The sequence below is a fragment of the Hydra vulgaris genome, chromosome 01 (assembly GCF_038396675.1).
Source record: "Hydra vulgaris chromosome 01, alternate assembly HydraT2T_AEP".
Taxonomy (NCBI): Eukaryota; Metazoa; Cnidaria; class Hydrozoa; order Anthoathecata; family Hydridae; genus Hydra; species Hydra vulgaris.
In genome coordinates, this window is record NC_088920.1 from 57,888,823 (window position 1) to 57,910,582 (window position 21,760).

Genomic DNA, 21,760 nt, shown 5'->3' on the forward strand with positions numbered 1-21,760 from the left:
CTTTTGTTTGATATCAAAAAATTATGAGTTTAATAAGAGTTAACATACACCATGAAATAAAAAGTATATTTAGTTGTTTTTTTTTATCTTTTAAAGTTCTAAAAATTCTCTTTTAAAAGAAGTTTTAGCAGTTTTAAAATGTGTAGAGTAAATGTTCTTAAATCTTTCTATATATCGCAAAATTAGAGGTGTCTTTTCAATTTAAGATGTGTTAAAATTATAGACTTTTTTACTTTTTTTAACTTAGTGCAACAACTTGTGTGAGGGCTCATGCAAAAATGAAAAGTAACTTTTCTTGTTTTTTAACAATTTAAGCCTAAAGCAGCCTGTTGAAAAAATATGTCCCAAATTATTTAAAAAAAAATTAATTTTGCTTTGTAAACTTAAAAGTTAATGTAAACAGTTAAAATAAATAATAAAACTTTATACTCTAAAGGTTAAATGTAATCCCAAAATTAGTTTTTAAAAAAATTATAAAATATTAGAAGACCTTACTTTCTTTTATAAATATATATTCATGTTTTACAAAAGTAACACTTTATTTATCTTAAAATTATATGACTCATAATAGTTTTATATATATATCCATAACAACGTTGTGATCATGACTAATTTTATTCTTAGCTCAGCCCACCTGTAGTACTTTATAACTGGAAACATTTTTTTTTATAACTTATATACATTGTCGAATCTAATGCTAAGAAGAGATTTTAAGTTCATTTTAAATTTAATTCTTTTCGATTCATAATATTTGCATTACTAGTTCTGTTTTCATTAGAATTTTTGAGGACAAGTTTTCTAATCAGTTCTTGGCCTTGGGTGGTAATATATTGGTATGGGGCTCTATGTCATGGAATGGCGTTGGAAATCTTGAATTCATTAAAGATACAATAAATTCATTATATATGTACATTGAAATTTTAAATAATAATTTGACTTTATCAGCGCAAAAATTGAGATTAAGTAGAAATTTTAAGTTTCAACATGACAATTATCCAAAACATAAGTCAAAAAAAAAACATAGTTTTTAAAAATCAAATCCATAAATGTTCTTGAGTGGCCAGCACAAAGTCCAGTTATAAATCCTATCGAAATTTTATGGTTGATTTTAGATAAACAAATAGGTAATCGTCACTTGAAGCAAAAGGAAGAATAAGAAACTGGTGTTACAAAGGCTTGGGATTAAATAAGCTCTGATAATAATTAAAAATTATTTTAATCACGCAAAATTTTAATTCAACCATAAGTCTTAATAATTTATTTATGTTATGTGTCCCATTATTTTTTTCCGGAGAATTTAGTAAAAACATTGATATGTGAACTTATTAAGTATGATTTTTGAAAAATTTTTAAAATATTCTCGAATGCAGTTTTTTTTATAAAAATGATATTAACAACTATCTTAAAAAGATGATTTACTAAATAAAAAGTTATTTTTTTAATGAACAAACTGACAATTTTAATTAAAATTCACCATTTAAAATGGTTGTCCCATTATTTTTTTCAACACTGTATAAGCTAATTAAGTAAATTAGGTAAGTTTCAAATAAGCTAAAGAATTACAAATAAAAACTTAACAACAAACTTTTTATTAATGCTTATTTCGTAATAATAATTATTGAATACTCTTATTAATACTATCGTCAACAAGATGTTTTGTATTTTATAATCCCCTAACATGGATTATACAAAAGACCTTTCTACTTGTCTTTTATGTAGTTTATAACTTATGAATAAATATTTTTTTTCAGGAAAATGGAGTGAGTGGATTAATGGTACATGCTTAAAAAACTATGATAAAGGAACCATGAGACGCAGTCGAGCTTGTAAAAATGGTGCTTATTGTATTACAGAAAAAGGAGAATATAAAAAGTATCAGATACAAATTGATGTTTATTGCAATATGAATACCAGTGGTAATTAACTTGAAAATCAAATTATTTTATAATTTTTTTAAATGTAAACATGAATTATGTATATATGTTTGCGTAAATAAATATACAACCCTTGGAATTAGGAAAAATGAGGTCGGCAACATTTTACCGTCCTTAATCTGTTAGAAGTGGGATCTGTTTTAGATCCAATAAATTAATTTACAAATTATACTTACACAGCACAAACATGTATGTAATTTTATTCCGTTTTTTACATTGTATATAAAGTATTTATTTAAAAATAATTGTTTAAGGTGCGTATTTTTATAACGGAAATTCACTTAAACTTTTTGTTTGCAATGTAAGGGTAAAGATTCAGGGCACAGTGCATTATTACAACATGTTAAAGAGTCGTCACAGAAATGGTCCATCAAATACTTAGTCGAAAAAATATTTTATTCAGGATCTTCTGAAATGCTTTAGGATTAGTAGAAATTGTGAGGAACTGATTGTTAAGATCAGGAAAAATAAGAAGATGACTTAAAGAGCAAACGAGGAAGATATTGCTTTCATCTTGAAAAAGCTGGGAGAGCGAAAAGGAAAAATTTGAAAATAGGTTTTCATGTGCTGTTGAAAGATCACAGAAGAAGCATTTGATTACCAGAAAAATTGCACGAGACACTGCGAAATGATCTTATCATTTCACACAGCTCTGAAGTTAATCATGATAGTAATTCTGACTCAGACATTGAAGCAGATATAGACAAAAAGAGTCTGCCTCATCAATTTTTCTTGCAAAAGATATTCTACAGAAAATAGCAATCACTGCTCTAGGAGAGGGAATATCTGCTAAATCAGTGATTAAGTGTAAATCAGTGATTGCTACAGCGCAATGCAATTGTGTCTAGTCTCATTTCAAACTTTGGAGGCTCTGTGTCAAATTTTTTTGTGTCTAGTGTAACCTTATTTAGAGTTGCAGAAGAGGTTTCGACCAAAAAAGGAGAGAAGATTAGAAAACAAACTTCTACTTTGGCGCAGTCATCAGTAACCCTTATATCTAAACTTTGATAGCAAGATTGTAAAAGAATTCACAGATGGGAAAGAATCGCAACATCACAGACTTTTTGTATAAATAAGGATAAACAGACAGAGCTACTTGGTATCCCACCTCTAGCTTCATGTACAGGATTGGAGCAGAAAATAATGATCATAAAACTTTTTGACCAATTTGAGATTACTGACAAGTTTCACAGATGTGTTTTTAATACTACTAATTCTAACACTATTAATCAGAAAGGAATATGCATTAAACTAGCTACAGAGGTTGACAGGCCTCTACTTCTATTAGCATGCAGTCACTATGTGCATAAAAGATACATTGTCCACTGTTGTAATATCTATTCAAGCAGTAACGTGAATGGAATAGATCTCTTTTTAAAAAATATTAATCTTGTTTGGAACTCTTTTTATTAAACATCTTTGGATCATCAAACATCTTTTGATCATCGAACATCTTTGGATCATGATTCTACTGTTCTTAACAGAATGAAGGTTGAGAGTATTACTAACAACTGGTTGCAGGATCAAATCAAGAAAGCTTTGGAGTTCTCTGAAAACATTAGTCAGTACTTTTAATAATTTAATTTTAATGTCATTTAAAGTAGTTTAAACAGCTAAAACAAAAGCAACAATAAACAATAAAAAAATGTCCATTATCCAGTAAATCATAGCTTAGAATAATAATGACTTATATAATGTGCATAGCTCCAAGCGTTTTGCACAATAAACAAATGATTAGTATCAGATATGTAAAGAATAAATATTAATTTTTATGGCTTTTTTAAATGTTGCAAAAAGTAAAAACGCAATGTAAAAAATCAACTTGATTATTTGCTTATTATTAAAACAAGTATTTATATTTAGAATGGATGCAGGTGTGCTGTGATCTTGAGTTAACCGAACTCAGAGTAATGGTGCCATCTGGAGATGTGCAGTACAGACTCCAAAAACCTGAACCTGTATGTCATTCCCGTTTCTGATGAAACTTTATTTAGATTTTCCTTTTATTGGATAACATTACCAAACTCAAGGGCCGTTAAAATAAAGAAGTCAAAGATATGGCCTTCTTCACTGCAGTGTTTTACACTGAATGGTTTCTCAGGGAGGAAATTCCAGCAATTGCTCCCTCTCAGATTTTTTTACTGTAATTTTGATTTTCTTATTATTCAAAACGTGGCAAAGTTTAAATAAAATTTATTCTTTTTAGTGTTTTGCTATCTAAAGATAATTTCTTAGAATATGATACCTCTGTGGCAGATAATAAGGTACTCTGATATCAAACCTGAGCAGACAAAGCCTGTTATTGACTCACTAAAGAAATGCACCTGGTACATTAATCCTACTGCTGTTGTAATGGCTTTAGCTGATGAAGAGGTCCATGACCGTGACGAGATTGCCAAGAAGCTGTATTCCTTGCCAAAGCCTGAGATTTATGTTGTACAAAGGCAGTAGGTGGATTTTGAATTGCTGAATAGTCTGGATTTTTGTCAGGATAATCCTCCTAGCTTGGTTTCATTAATGAATGAACAGAGTTGGTTCATATTTCACCTCTTTAACTATAGGAAGGCATAGTTACAGTGGTTAAAGACCCCAGTTGAGACATGGAACTTGAAAGATTATAAACTGGAGTTTAAACATTTTGTCAAAAATCTGGAAGTAGTTTAAAGAAGTCATTAAAGTACAATTTTAAAAAAATTGTAAATTTTAAACCTATTGTTAATATTATAAAGGTAATTTCAACAAATAAAATTTATTTTTAGCTAGAAGCTGCTTAACAAATCCAACAAAGAGAAGACAAGAAACACACATAGTAGCTAATAAGTTTAAAAGTGGAAAAAAGAGAAAGAAGTAAACTGATATCAAAAAAGTTTCACTTTGAGTATTTGTGCTGAAACTTTATTATTTATTTTATGGCATTATTGAAAGATAGCAAATGCTGCTAAACGTTAAATAATAAAACCGACAACCTAATATGGTCACATTAAAGAGGGACAAAAATAATTTTTTTTAGACAATTCTGTAGCTGCTTAAATATTACATTCCAACTGTAAACACCGAAAGCGCTGAAAAAGATCTTATCAAAGAACAAAAAAGGCTTTTTTTAAAAAAATTTTAAAAAGTAGTTTTTTTGAAACACACACACACACACACACACACACACACACACACACACACACACACACACACACACACACACACACACACACACACACACACACACACATATATATATATATATATTTATGTATATGTATATATATAATATGTACAGCTTAAACTGAGAACTTTCAAAAAACTTTATCATGTATGAGTTTGAGCTACCAAGAAGCTGTCTTGAAAGTTGCTAAAAATGAGAATTTTTCATATTTTTATATATTAATTTCAAAATTTTTAGACTTACATTTTTACAACAACCTAATTTATAGAAATTATTGCATAATAAGCATAATACATTTAATAGATAAAGTTGTTTCATAAATTTAATAAGTACTTCAAAGTTGAGGCTTCTCAGTTTCCTATAAAATTGCTTTAACCTATATATTTTATTAAAGATCATTTTTTAAATGGCAAGACATGAAACTTTCATTTATAAATATCTTTTTTAAACATTTATTTTGCAAATTATTGATTATTTTATATTGTCAGTGAAGTTGTTAAGGATTGACTACAGTAAAAGAATTTCTAATTCTTTATCTATATTTTATTATATAAAATAGTTAAGCTTCCTAAAACTTTTTGTTGTATTAATGCTATATTTACTTATTTTAAAATATTAGTTAATATATTTATCTATATCCGAATAACTTTTCGAAATTACTGAATAAAAATTAATGTTAAAACTAAAAAGGCTGCAATTAAATAGTCAGTCTTTAATTTTTCCATCCTGTAATTTATTTAAAGTATTTTTTAGCTATAAAACTTAAAGACATATGGAAGCTAATCTGATTTTTCAATATAGAGCAAGTTAAGTTTAAAAAAAAAGTTTTAATTTAACAAACAATTTGACTTGGTAGATTGTAAATATATATTTTTGAATCATTCTGTGCAATATTGTCTTTGTGATTGTAATATTGGTGCCAACATTAACAGTATCTGTTCAAGGGAGTAAAAAATACCAATTTGCCAGCTGAGAACCAAATAGTCGTATGTCCACTTTTGACTTTTTTTTTTGTTTATTACTAAAACATATTAATTACGATGGAATCTGTATTTTGACTGATTCTCATCACAAAAATAATAAAGTTTAGGAATATATTACAGATCCAGTAAGCTGTTTGTCCAAAAAAACGATAACTGTTATCAATTAACCATATGTGCTTCGACCAATCAGAGCAGCCATGAGTTTGCTTAAGCTGTTATACAATGACTAAAACTCTATTTGTTAACAAACAAGAAAAAAAAGCATCAACACTTCAAGAATATAAAAGAGGTTAAGTACCTGTCGACTGTCCCAATTTACATTGCTGTACGTCAGCATATTCAAAGGATTCCTAGACAGTCACTTTTGTTGCAAAAGTAAAAACATATAGTACATTCAAGAAAGTCTAAAAATGACCATTTTTTATGACAAATTTTGTTGAAAATGTCTTTCTGAAAATGTATTTCCTGCAAAAAAGTATGAATAGAATAATATTTAACACAGAATTTAACATTGAAGTTCATAAACTAAAAAAAGATAAAAAACAGAACATGAAATTTACAAAAAAAAAATAAAGTTGAGACTAATAAAGTAAATTGTGATAGGCATTATAAAAATGTATTATTTGCTTAAGTATAGAAATTGTAAATGAATTTTTTAATCTGTTTTTCATTTGACTATACAATGCAGTTATAGTGCACTCTGGTCAGAACTTAATAATGCCTAATCGGGAAATTGTTCAACTATTGCTCTTTTTGTTATACTTGATCAACTAGTTGCAGATTAATTTTATCTAACTAAAGTTTGTTTATAAGCAACTTTTGTGTAGAACCGAAGCAAAGCTGAATTATTGTATGACGATGCTTATTTATATTTTTTGCTAAACTATCCAAAAATAAAAACAATCATTTAGAAGTTTTGTGTTATTAAAACAAATATTGCTGAGGTTTAAAGTCTAATTGGCCTTTTTAACTAAAATAAATTGGCTTTTTTTTTAATTTAGCCATATAAATTGGTCATTATTAAAATATATATGGCTGAAGTTTACAGACCAATAGGCCTTGTTTACTAAAATTTATTTCTCGAAAGAATTCAATCAAAAAGATTTAAAGTTATGAAGATCAGATAATAGACTTTCAAACCATTGCTAAGAATTATCCGTTGCTTTAAAATGTTCCATATGTAAAGGTACTTAAATACTAAACAGATAAATCACAGAGTGTTTAATCCAAACTGTGTATACTTCTGAATGGAAGTTGGAAAATATTGTCTGCAATAACACTAGATCAAATTTTAGATAACAAAAAAATTTTAAATAATATAAAGTTTGAGGAACCAAAGTAGCTTAGAAAAAATCTAAAAAAAATGTAAAGGATCTAAAATCAATGTTAAAGTTTATCCCACTTTAAAACAAAGAAAACATGACGTTGCTCTTATAAATACAATCTAGTAAAACAACAGTAAATGACTCTTATGTATCTCGACTGTTGTTTATTGTTATTGTTTATTTTCACAACATTATACTTACCATTTTTTAGTAATTTTCTACTCTGAGGCTCTTTGTTTTCCACTAGACATCTGTCCTTTTGCACTTTTATTTCACTATGGTCAACTCTTTTTAACTTATTATTCATCTAAAATGCTTTGCATTTACAACATTTATTGGTTGGTAACTTGGTTCTACATTAATTTTGTGAACATTTTTTATGAATTTTTGATCAAACAAAAAAAATTATTTTACAAACCTAAATTTGCAAACTGTTTTATTTCATTTTCAAATAAGTAAAATTAGGCTATAATCTACATTTACTAATGTTACTATGAACTAATGTTAATGCTACATATGAAGAAGAATAGAAAAATAGTGAGAGTAAAGAAATGCTTGACTTAATGCTCAACATGAAAAAGATTGCATTGAATTAGTCAATTTTGAAATTAATCTTTTTTTTTCTATGCTGGAAGTTGGTGTGCTTTTTATTAACTTGAAGTGGTGTAGTGAAAGTCCTTTTTACAAATCAGTATTATGACCATCAAATTGTTTGCTATACGCATTGGTCAAATTCCTCAGCAACTATGACTTCCTGAAAATAGTACTGTAAACAAAGTCAGGTACCAAAACAAGAGCTAACAACAGCCAAAAAAATCTTAAGAACTGTCTTCTCATGGATTTTAAGATACTGCAGCTTATAAACTCCTGAGACTTGTAGAGCTTATTGTAGGAGTGCATTTTCCTGTCTGGTTTAACATCAAAGTAAAGCGTAGTTGTTTAGGAGAACCAAAACATGTTTTTATTAGCTGCTTATTTGTGGCTTTAGCACTAATCACTTGTTACTCAGAGCATAGTCAGTTTGTTTACAAAGTGGTCTGCTTAGTATACTTTTCTGAGTCTATTTTACAAACTAAGCTTTAATCTTAGAACAAATAAAAGAGATTTTTCAGTGTAAATCAAATTTTTAAAATGAGAGGAGATGATGAAAATGTGCAACCAGGAGATCTGTTAGGTCACCAGTTACTCGGAGATCCATTTGTTAGACACCAGTTATCAACACTAAGGATTTTGTTTGAAAGAAACTTATTAATTAGAATGAAGCTTTTGAATCACCGCTGACTCATTACATGACAAGTAGAGATGTTATAGAATACTTTATTAAACAAATGGTTGTGCCAAACAGGTGTTCACACACTCATCCTTTTGGTAAACATTTTTGAAAAAAAATTCACTTTACATTTGAAAATGTTTTTAACTAAGATATGAAATCTAATTGGATTAAATGACAATAGATATGACAAAAGTTGATGTTGTGTAACATTCAAGAAAAGCATTATCGGCTAAACAATGCTTAAGAAATAAAGCATTATTGGCTTGACACTGCTTAAGAAATAATTTTTATTGCAATATTGTATTGTTGTTTAATGTGTCAGTGAATATGTTTCATGAATTTGTAACTTGTATTTTATTTTTAGTTCTCTAGCAACCTTATTTTACAGTTTCAGTAGTGAGTAGAGCAAGGAGGGTGGACAAAATCAGTTTTTAATTGTTTATAGAAATAATTTTTTTCTTCAGAACCAATGTTATTTCTTACTTTTAAAGTTAAAAGAAAAATAACCAACTCTTTTATTCCCACCTCCACCTACATATGAAGCATTCTAGAGTAATTCTGAGTATTGCCACATTTGCTTTGAAAGCTGCTTTTACACTAAAATTTCACTACAAAATGAGTTGATGTAAGGAAGTGAGAGGGGGATATCAAACATTTGGCTTCAATTTCAATTGTTTAAAATGCTTTTATGATTATCAAAACTTTACAATACAAATCAGTTAAAACATATATTTGAGTTGTTATCCAATCCAGTGTTATATAAAATAATTGGAGAAAAATATATTATTTAAGTTGACCCAAATCAGAATTTCAATTGCATTAATTGCATTTTATACAAATAACAAACAGGCTTTTTATTTTTTTTAACCACTTCTATGATTTTATTTTGCACTGCATTATCTTAAAATTAGTCTAAAATTTTGTATATAATATGTAATAAAAATTTTCTATGCGATTCCTTAATAAGTTTGTTTTACCTTTGAGAGATCTTAAGATAATCCAAACATTACTCGACTCCTTGCTCCACAGCATTGTTTCTAACCTTTTAATGAAAAATTGTTTTAATAAAAATTTCATTTTCAAAAATTTTCTTTTCTTTTTTCCATTCTGAAGGAGTTGTATTGAGTCAATTATCATTTTGTTTGAAACTTGAAACAATTACCATTATTGTTGAAAACAAGTTTTTCAGAATTAATAACAATTGGCTTTGCCATATCCATTATCTTTAATATTATATTATTTGTGTCTTTTGCAGAAACTTTATCTGAAAAGTAAACTTAAATTTAACATCCACTCAGCTACATTCATAAGTAACTGTTAAGAACTTCTTGAGTTTTCTTAGTGGCATTAGAAAAGCCTGAAATCTGAGAACCCTACATATATTTTTGTTTAAAAAAATAAAACTTAGCAAGAAGCAATAAATGGCACTAAGGATCCAGTTAATAAAATTCAGTTAAACATTATATTGTTACAGCAGTTTATACCTTAATTAATTTAGTTAAATTTATAATACCTTTAACTGCAAAAACAGCATAACAAATTTAATTAAATAAGTTAAACTATAAATTGCTCTAACAATAAAATGTTTAACTGAATTTTATTAACTGGATCCTTAGTGCCATTTATTGCTTCTAACTAAGTTTTGTTATACAAAATAAGTAATAGTTGAAAAGATTTTTCTTTTTATTTCATCAGAATTAAGTATATCATCTTTTAAGATAAACATATTTGGTGCAACAATAAGTGTGACATCCATCTGACATGATGTCAATGGTTCTGCCTTAAACAAAAAGTGTAGATCCGCAACTTTCTTATAGTCACCTCATTGTTTTGACAGTGTTGTGAAAAGCAAACAGGATCGATTCTGAAATTTGATGGCAACAAGGCAGTCAATGAGGAGTTATCATTAATCTCCATTCCTCTAAAAGAAATGCCGCTCCATTCTTAAGTCCAGTATTCAGGCAATTGTATCAAAAGTCTGGGCAACAATGTTAGCTTTAAGATCCCATTCCTCATCAAAACAGTTAAATAATTAATCCTTTGTCCAATGATTTGTTTTAAACGTTTTACGTTCCGATTTGGTGTCAAATAATCTGATTTGACCATATTTTTATAATTTTTCCATGGCGTCACTTGACTATTTGAATTTTTTCTTAAATCGTTTCTATGTTTTTTGGTAACCCAATTATATAAAAATTGTTTTGCTGACCTGAAACTGACAGTTCTAACAGTTTAAGGTCATTTTTCTTAAATTCAAGAGCTGTATACATTTATTTAATAAAAAATTGCTTGTTTTTTTACAGAAGCAGCAACAACTCAAAAACCAACAACAACAACTATACCTTTACTTACAACCACAATATATTATCCAACAACTACTACATATGCTCCAACAACAACAACATCTAAATCTACAAAAACAACAACATCTGAAACTCTCTCAACAACTCCAACTAGTGATCCAGCAATATGCACTACTTGTAAGCCTAATAACTAAATTATTTTTTATAGTTGGTTGTATTTATTTGTAACTTTTATTTTATTTATAAAAATTGAATTTGATTAAACATGAATCGCAAGGGTTACCTTTGCTAAATATGTATTTATATATATAAACTCTACTAAAGCTAAATTTTTCAGAAATTTCTTTAGTACCATTTAAACTCTCTTAATTTAAGTGCTTTATTAAATCTTTTATTTCTGCCTGCTATATAGGGACATATTTTGAAAACTCAGGAGATTGCTCTGACCTTTCTAACTATAGCCCAATCAGTCTTATTACTATAAAAGAAATCTTCCTATAATATAGATGAAACCATTATTATTCTTTTGTTCTTAAACGTTTTTTTTTATTTCAAAAATTTTTAATAGTTCATAGAATTATTTCGTCTTTGTGATTGTGATTGTGTTTTTCTGATTCTTGAAAAACGTTTAGTTTTATAGTAGCTTAGTTCCTAAATTATATTGCAGTAATCATAATTTGCATGAAATTTTACTAATGCCAAACTTTAAATAATTGTCCTATTCTTGAACATGCGACATATTTTTGGCCAGGTCCGAGACAAGGCAAGAGATAAAAATTAATTTATCATAAGTTTCAAAAAAAACACTGACACATATATACAATAATAATCTATAAAATAATCCATTTATTAAACATTTATTTAATTTATTTAACATTTAATAAACATTTATTTAACCATAAAATATGAAAACTTACAATAATATTTTATAAACTCACATGAATAAGGTTAGGTGTCACTCATATAGTTAAAAACTAGTCAATGGAGTGGCACCTGAAAGAAAAAAAACAAACAAATAAAACATAGAAAGAATTATAAATAAGAAAAAAAAATTAAAAAGAAAAAAAGAAAAAAAAAAAAAAAAGGGGAAAGAAAGGAAAATAAAGCACTAATAAATAAAGATGATATTAATAATTGCAATAATAATATAATAAAAATAATAATATTAGTAATAATGTAAATGAAAAAACAAATAGTAACTATATCATGATAACTTTACTAAAAATTATAACTAGTGGTAAAAATAATTACAGCAAAGTTTATAACTACGACAAAATTAATAGAATAAATATAACAATTGCAAAAATTAGGACAATAGCCATAAAAACTATTACTACAATTGAATTACTATCACTATCATTATAAATAATATTAATAAGATTTAAAAACAAAGATAAATTAATGATAATAGTAATATTAGTAGAGTTAAAAAAGACAGTATAAAGTAAAAGTAATTATAATTTTATAAATTCAGTAATTTAAAAAAAGCAATAATGATAAAAGATAAAATTAATATTCATTAAATATATACTCAAATATAAATTTCTTAATTTGGTTTCGATTGAGAAGAAAAATGTTAGTAATAAAAGAGTCTTTAGTTAAAATCTTTTTTTTTATAAATGGTATTATTTGGTTCCAGTGAGAAATACATTGATGTTTAATAGAGAGCTTGCCATATTTGATACTGTTAAAAAAGGAAGTGCGCAAGGTAAAATTTTCAGTATTTCGAGTGTAATATTTGTGTGTCACTTGTTTTAATAAAAAAATTATTGAACAAATTCGGAAGCTTATTTTCAAGAAAACCAATTACAAAGAGACAATTATAAAGCTTTACGAGATTTTGAAATTTTAGAATTTTTAATTCAGAAAACCTATTTTCGATATTAGATCGTAAGGGAGAAAATGTCATAAGTCTTAAAGAAGTGCGTTTTAAACTGTTTATACGATGTAATAGAAAACTACCTTTTTGACCCCAAACAGTTCAACAATAACTTAGATGTGAGAAGAACAAGGAATAGTAAATTGATATTAAAACATGTTGGGGAACATAGTGTCGTATTAATGACAGCATACTATTGGCACGTGAGAGTTTTTTATTTAATATCGCTTATGATTGGTTTTCATCCTATATTAGCATAGTGCGATTGTTAATATAGGATAAAAACCAATCATTAGCAATACCCCGTATACCATAGTGAAACAATTTTTCAGGTAAAATCTTAAGGTCAACTGTATCATATGCTTTTTGGAGATCAATAAAGACGACACAGGCAAAAGAACAACTATCAATCGCACCACGAATCATTTCAGTAATGCCAATAAGTGCATGGGAAGTAGAGTGTTTTAAGCGAAATCTAAACTGACGGCCGTAGAGACACTTAGAATTATCAAGAAAGTGGTAGATACGAGAATACATTAATTTTTCAAGAATTCTGCTGATATTTGATAATAATGATATTGGTCTATAGTTACTGCAGTCAATTTTGAGTCCTTTTTATGGATTGGTTTAACAGATGCAGTTTTTAAAATATTAGGGAATATACCAGTAGCGAATGAGAGATTAAATAGTTTAGAAAGTACTGAGGAAATATCATTTGCAAGAAGTTTTAGAATAAAAGTTGGAATGCTGTTTGGGCCAGAAGCCTTGCCATCATTTAGAGGAAAAATAACTGACATTATTTCATTTTTTTCAGTAGGTTTAATGAAAAGAGAGTCAGGGTTTGATGTTTTTAAATATTTATGGAAGTCAGTATGAGATAAATGAATATTTTTTTGTAGTTCTTCAGGGATTGAAATAAAAAAAGAGTTGAAAATATCCGAGATTTTAACTGGATCATTGATAATGGTGTTGTTTGAAGATATGCAAGATGTATATGAGATATCATTTGAACGTATATTCAAAAAAGTTCTAATACCCTTCCACGTTGCTCTCAAACTACTGGTATTGGTAGTAAAGTAGTGAAAAAAGTGGTCTTTTTTGCTTTTTCGAATAAGTGTTACAAGTAAATTTCTATAGGTTTTGTAAGTTTTTTTAATAATTAGTTTGTCATGAAGATTTTTTGTTTTCAGGAACTTCTTAAATATATTGTTTCGTTTTTTATCGAGGTTAAAATTGCTGAAGTAGTCCATGGTTTAAGGCTTCCAGTTAATCCAGGGTTACTTAGTTTTTTTAACGGTGCGTGTTTGTCTAGAACAGAGTTAAAGGTAGTGAGGAAAACTTCATATGATTTATTTGAATTACTATTGGAAACTTTGATTACTTAATTCTAGTTGATTTCTAAGTAATCATTCCTGAATTCTTCACATAATTTTTTTAAAGTTTCGAAGAATAATATTGCTTTTTCGAGAAGTAATATTTTTTTTTAAAATGATGATTAAATTAGAAACTGTGGCAAATGAATCGATATTCTAATAGTTCGATTGCCGGAAAAAATATTTTTAGAAGTTGAATTAGAAAATATATTATCAATTAAAGTACTTGAGTGATTAGTAATTTCTGTCGGTAAAGATATAAAAGAAAGAAAGTTATTTGAAGCAATGGTGTTCAAATACTCCGAGATTGAGTTATCTGAGCTTGCTTTTATAAGATCGGTATTAAAATCACCCATTATAAAGATAGTTTTACTTTTTTCAACGGCAACTTTTTCAAATAGAATAGCTAGATATGAAACAATAAATTCATTAATATCCATGTTAGGATGGCGATAAACACAGCCTACTATGGTATTAGACTTTTTATGGAAAATGATTTCAACAAAAACAGACTCTAAGAATTGGGGTTTACACATAAGTAAATCATTTCTAGAAATTATTAACTAGTTTATTAGGAATATAAAGTAGATCACCTCCAAATGAAGTTTTTGTTGGAGTATGTTCATAAACATTTCCACAAAGATTAATTGAAGTTGTTGGGAGTAAATCAGATTTCAGCTTAGTTTCTGTAATTCCGATTATACTAAATTCATAATTTATTAGAGATAAAAGTGAGGTTAATTCGTCAAAATGTTTAACTAATGAAGCGAAATTTAAAAGATTTATAGAGAAAAGCAATTAATATTGATGTTTGAAGAGTTAAATTTTTCAATAATAATGTATTTACAATTGATTAGATTCTCAACTATGTTCGTATCATCATCGTCGTTGTTATTTAACTGATAGTTAAAGTAATTATTAAGTTGATTATAATCAGATTCTCGGAAGCAAGGAAAGAGGGAACGGTCATTTGGCAGATCATTTAGATGTAATTTATTGTCAATTGAAGTTTAATCTAAAAGGAAAAATACTGTTGCAGCGAGTAATACAGAGCCAATAATTTATGGATGAGTTTTTTAATAAACTAAAACACTATTGTTTAAAGAACTACATTTCTTGTGGATTGAACTTAGGCAGTGATTGCATTAAAGTGAATGATGATTAGCACGAAAAATTTTATCACATATTTTGCAGAGTTTAGACATAGTAGAAATTTGTTTAGAAATAAAGATATTGGTATTAGTAAGATTATTAAAACAGTAACAATATAACAATAGTAGTAACTATACGATAATATAACTATGATGATGTTTATAATAAAAATATTAACAATATAATAATAACGGATAATAACAACAATAATAATAACAACGATCACAAAAATAGCAATAGTATTAAAAATAGTGACAGTAATAACAAAAGTAGTAGTAGTAATTTGTAATAAAAATATAAATACTATAAATATGACTAACACTTAATAATAAAATATACAATTATAAAGCTAATAATAATGTAATTAATAATATAACATAATAGATATGTAAAAAAGATATGTATATAAATACAACTATATATAAATATACCATGCTTCTTAAAGTTGCAATGAAATGATAAAAATCTCCAAATCGATAAATTACTGCAAAGCTTTTTAAGTAAAATATACTTTTATATAATAGACAAATATATCTCTATATAACCTTGTTTAACTAAATAGCTGCATAAAATTTATAATAAAAATTTTCAATAAAAATAGCTATATAAAAATTTTAGTTAGAAAATAAATTGCATAGCAAGAAATGACAAAAATAGTACTTAAAGCACAGTTCGTATAGATCACAGCTGCTAAAGTCAAAGATGACCTTACTAAACTAAACTTTCTAAAAATTACTTTATAAAACATTACTAAAAGAAAATTAGTAAAAGTAAATTAGTAAAAGTATATTAGTAAAAACAAAATTAACTATGGAAAAAAAAACAATTTTTTTTCTATTCAATAAAACTTTAATTGTTGACTGTAGTTGTTCAGAAATGCAATGAAAAACAGTTCCAAGTATAGAACAAACAACACTCCAAAAAATTTAACTACTCAACAAAGTTACATAAACAACACAAAGTATTCCTACTTAAAACATATTACAATAATTTAATACAAATAGATAGGACAATATAAAAAAGTAAAGTTCTTTTATTAAAATTAAAAATAAAAGCAACAACAAAAAGCTTTCTATTAAAATTATGTTCAGGGATACATTAAAGCATATACTAACAACATGCTTAAAACACATTTCTTAGTACATAAAAATAAAAATTTACTTTTTGTTTAATCAATTGTTTTACAAATGTTAATCAAATCCAATAAATAAACGAATTACAAAACTATAATATAAAAATAAAGTTACTGTTAACAATCTGAAACATAAATTGCAGACTGTAAAAGAATATAATTTTATTACTTATTAGAACATAGTTAACATATTTATAAAAAGTAAATTCATTGTCCATTGTTTTGAAAAAAAAGAAACACGGCTTACTAAACTTAAAAAAAAAAAAAAAAAGTTAATACTTATAAAATTAAAATTTAACAAAATATTTATTAATTAAAATGTTAAAAAACATATGCTATCAAATAAAACATAAATAAAAAAATATAAATAAGAAACAACAGCCTGTTTTTTTGTTGAAATCTTAAACATAGAAAAACTACAGCCCAAAGAATGAACTCAAACAATTCAACCAAGTTACACAAAAAAACAAAATAAATAAACAATCTTAAAATTTTTTTAATACTAATTTATTTGGTATGTTTTTTCTAGTTAAATGTTCTATATTCAAATTTAAATTTAAGTTTAAAAAAAGTTTAATCTTACAGTTTTGTACTGTTTGTGGGACTTAAAATATAAATGCAGAAGGAAAGGTTTTTATTTAATACTTAGTTTTGAAAATAAAGATGATTTTTTTAAAACAAAAGACCAAACAAACACAAATATCAAGTGTGTAAAGGCATAAAAAATAAAATAATCTTTTAAAAACTAGCTTTCTTGACTGATTTTTTGATCTTAATTTACAACACAAATAAACATTTACAGATACAAACATTGTTAATGAATTCTCAATGTTTTAAATTAAAAACTGTTTGCTATTAAATAGTATGTATCATGTTGTAGAATACCAAATGAACCATGAGCTAATATTACACCGAATAAACCTCCTGAATTAAATAAAAAATATGTATAATATATAACCAGTTGCTTACAATTGGATGTGAATAAGTTATTTTTTCCACTATACATTGTTGCAAACCAACTAAAAGATTAATTCCTGTTGGAATAGCAATTATCAGAGTATCTGCTGTAAAATAGGCTCTAGTACCTACATTTACATTTAATGTTTAGTAGGCTCTAATACCATGTTTACTTTTAATGTTTTATGACCTTATGCAATAACAACTAAAAGAGATATAGCTAATTAAGCTTAAATCATGTCTAAATAACTGAATAGTTAATTCTTTGTTCTTAAAATAGAAATAATGTAAAATTAATGTGAAACTATTGATAGTATTAAAGTTTCTGTCAGTTTGTAACATTTCTTGTTTCTGCTAATATGGGCAGAAAAAGAAGTAATAAAAATGCTATTAATAAAACTGACCATACAAATAAAGGAAGCTTATCAAATGTTAAACCTGGTGTTTTTATACCAAAAAATGTTGTAATAAAACTTAACAGCTCTGGCAATTTATGAAACCTAGCACAATGTTAACTCATTAATAGCTACTTTGTTTGGTTTCTCTGAAAGAGCTGTTGATCCAATTAAATCGGGTTATAGAGTTCAATCTGCTCCTGCTGCTTGTTCTACTAAAGATGAAGTTAAAGTTAAAACCAATGCATGGGTAAGTAATCAAGAAAGTTTTCTTGAAAGAAGAAGAGAAAGCTAATAGTTAAGTATTAATAATAATTTGGCTCATAATAAGAATATAAGTATATTCTGATTATGAGCCAAATTTATTTTATGATTATATATTTAAGTTAAAAAAAAAGAATAATTAAAAGGAATAAAATTATGCTTTGTTATGATAATCATAATCATAAATTATTAAATTTAAAATAAACTGAAACACCTTTGTAACAATATAATATTGATATAAATATAATGGTGTTTGAAATCATAATTCTTACATTGGTTTGAAATAAATTTGAGCAATTACTTATATTTATAGATTATAAATTTAAATAACTTTCTCTCGTTTTTTCTTTATAAGGAGTTTATAAAATAATAATTAGCAAGCTAAAAAGCAAAATAGTTTGTAAAGTTAAATATTCCCAAAACTTAACGCTCTAATTGCAAATGCTTTAATAAATGATTCAATCAATAATAAAAAATTTTGGATAATATACAATTTGCATTCAAAAGTTAAAAACTAGATGAGTTAAGAACGATGGTTTTTCATGAAATTTAAATAGTATTTTTTTAAAAAGAAAAGAAAGCAGCTATATAACTTAAAGATTATTTATATCGAGCATTAATGAAGCCCTTAAGTATTCTACAAATTATTTTATAATATAAACAAAAAGTAAATAAGCTTAGAACCAGCTATATTCTAGAATTAATGAAAACTTTTAATAAGTTATAATTCTGTAATATTATGTAATCATTATCATTATTATAACAAAATTTCTTTTAAATTATGAAAATTTTTAATTATATAATTGTGTCAGTTTTAAAATTTTAGACAAAATATATACATTAAAACTGTGTGAATAGAAAAGGAAACACTTTAAAAGAAATATTTATCAATAAGCCTTTAAAATACATGTGTTTGGAATACTCTAATCAATATAACATCCATTGGCCTTAATCACAGCCAGAATTTTAGATCTGAACTTTAAGCAAGTTTTTATAATGTAGGTATATGACATTTCATTACATGTTTTGGTAAGAGATTTCTTCAGAACGTCCATGTAGCTGCGTTGGTATTTACAAGCCTTTGCTTGAACATTATCCCATAATCCAGAGTAAACAAGAAGATTAAGGTCTAGTGAGCTAGGTGACCAAATTTCTTCTAACCAGAAGTTCATTTTTTAGGCATCTGTTTCTGCACTGCATTTGCTGCGAGATACACAGCTTTATCTTAAACATAGCGAAAGCTTGACAAGTATTGGAAATTTGTTTGGACCCAGGGCAGAACTTTTGGTTTCAGAATTTTTACCAAGTTCCCATTTTAAACCCATTTTTCTAAAAAAGAATGGTGGCATTTTATGTCCAATAGATGCAATAAGACTAAATATCATAACTTGGGGAGGATTTTTTGGGACATAAACAGATTTGATGTGTTGAGGAACATCATCTACCTTGGCTATAATTATTTACTTGTTATTTCTGATATTTCTACCATCATCTTTCTTTCTACCTTTCATTTTCTACCATCATCTTTCTTTCTACCTTTCATTTTCTACCATCTCTTTCATCTAGCTTTCATTTTCTAGCTTGATACATGTCTTTTCTGCTATTTCTTGTTTGATCTACTTTGAAAAATTATTTATCTGTGAAGAGAAGAACAGACATCTTCTTTTTCAACTTCAATATAACGTTTTTTAAAAAGTCTAAAAATCTTTATTTTGAAGAATGTGAAACAAAACACTAAATGTTTACCTTTTCAGCAAAAAGTATTGGAACAGTTAGTTAAAATTAACCAAAATTTTAGACTCGACTTTATCAGCAGGTGATAAAGTCGAGTCTAAAATTTTAAATCTCACATGATAAGTATTAAAAAAATTAAATTTTTTTTGATTTTATTTTTTCTTAATTTAATAAACTAAAAGTAGGGCAGGGCGGGGCGGGGCTATTAGACCAATTTTTACAGCAAAATTATAGCCGACCTTATACACATTGTATGGGATTTACATATATTTTTCACTATCTGACAAATAACTTAACCTGCTTAAGAAAAAAGGGTTAAGGAAAAACCATACTTGTCTAAAGTTCACTGTGCTACTTGACCTGCCCCAACAAGGTGTGTCAAGCATCTGTATTGTGCGAGTAAATGACCCGGTGTGATATGGTAATTAGATTAATAACGGTAATTCATCAATAAAACTATAATTAACCAAAACTGTGTCTATAAATTGTAAATACTCTATTTTATACGCTTTACGATGTAAATAACAGAAAAGAATAAATTAAGTAGTCATAAGATGACAACAAATTTAAAAATATTATTTTGTATAATTATCATGAACATTGAAGCTTATATTAAATACACTTATTTCAAAAACATATAAATATGCACTACTAAATTCTCTCTCACTAATGTTGTTTTTTTGTGTTTGATTGTTTAGTTTTATTTTATTTTTTTTAAACTGCTTTATTTTCCCTTACTAGACAAGATGATTATAATGGAAAGTTCGATAAATTAGTAAAATATCAACATATATACAATGGCAGATAAAAAGACTTTATAAGCATCTACGGGAAAACTATCATCTTTTTTTTTACTTTGTTTGTTCCAAAATAAAAAAAAGTCTGTCCATCGTACTTGACTGCTATCTAACAACTTTTAGTTGCACATTGTGACGCTAATCTTAATCCTAATGTGCATTGAGTTGCCATTCGAATTCTCCTTCCATTTTAAATCCTATTTCTGTTGCGTTACCATTCTAATCCATAATTTTGCTCTGTCAGAAACTTGTCAAGTGATGCATATTTTTGATTTTCATTGCACAACTTTCTCCTTTGCTTAACTAGCCCCTTAATGTCCTAATTTGCTCAATACATAAGAAATGTATTAAAATGTTTATTTAGAAAACTTTAATAATTATACTGTAAAAATTTAAATTAGGTTGGAGTAAGTAATAAGTTGATTCTTTTTTTTAAGAATCCCTGTAAAATCAAATATAGAGAGTTTACCAAAAAATGTAGCCCTCTAAACTATCGAAGATGAGACCTGCTGAAAGATATATGAATAACTATAAACTAAATTTATAACGAATGGATGCAATACCTCTGACTGTAATAAAGTACCATAGTAGTTGTTAATTAATTTATAGAGAGATTCAAAACGGTTACTTGAATATTTTACTAGCTTAAAAGATAAATTTCTAAATTAAAATAATAGTTAAGATTTTATTTAAATATATGGCGAAAGAAAATTATAAAACCACTATATAGAGTTTCATACATTTTATTTAAAAAAATAATAAAAGTTTACTAAAATTTAAAAAATTTGGTTGTAAATTTGGAGAACCTGCCTTTTAAAAATAGCAATAAAAAAAATTTAACACTATCATTAACTGTATTGAACTAGGAGAAAGGCGCCTATAATGGCATACTTAACTTTGAAGCTTCATTATTCAGTATCCTGCAGACCATGAACAAAAGTTTTGATATGGATAAATTCTTCGTTACACGTAGAACAATAATTATCCCAAGAGTTTTTACCAGTTTTATTTTTATATTAGTTATTTTTATTTTAAAAAAAAGCACAAGTTTGCCATCATAGGCAACTACTGCTCCTATGTTGCATAGGGGAGGATGGGGCTG

At 26.7% G+C, this 21,760-nt stretch overlaps 1 protein-coding gene across 1 annotated transcript in view; it reads left to right on the forward strand.

Moving 5' to 3' along the window:
• Positions 1-1,675: 1,675 nt before the first annotated feature.
• The window catches only part of LOC136075471 (mucin-2-like), a 48,228-nt gene continuing 28,143 nt past the window's right edge, over positions 1,676-21,760 (forward strand). Inside the window, exons 1-2 of the mRNA XM_065788767.1 lie at positions 1,676-1,916; positions 10,976-11,152. Of these exons, the coding sequence (XP_065644839.1) occupies positions 1,730-1,916; positions 10,976-11,152 (364 nt within the window). The 5' untranslated portion in view covers positions 1,676-1,729. The remainder of the gene's footprint in view (positions 1,917-10,975; positions 11,153-21,760) is intronic.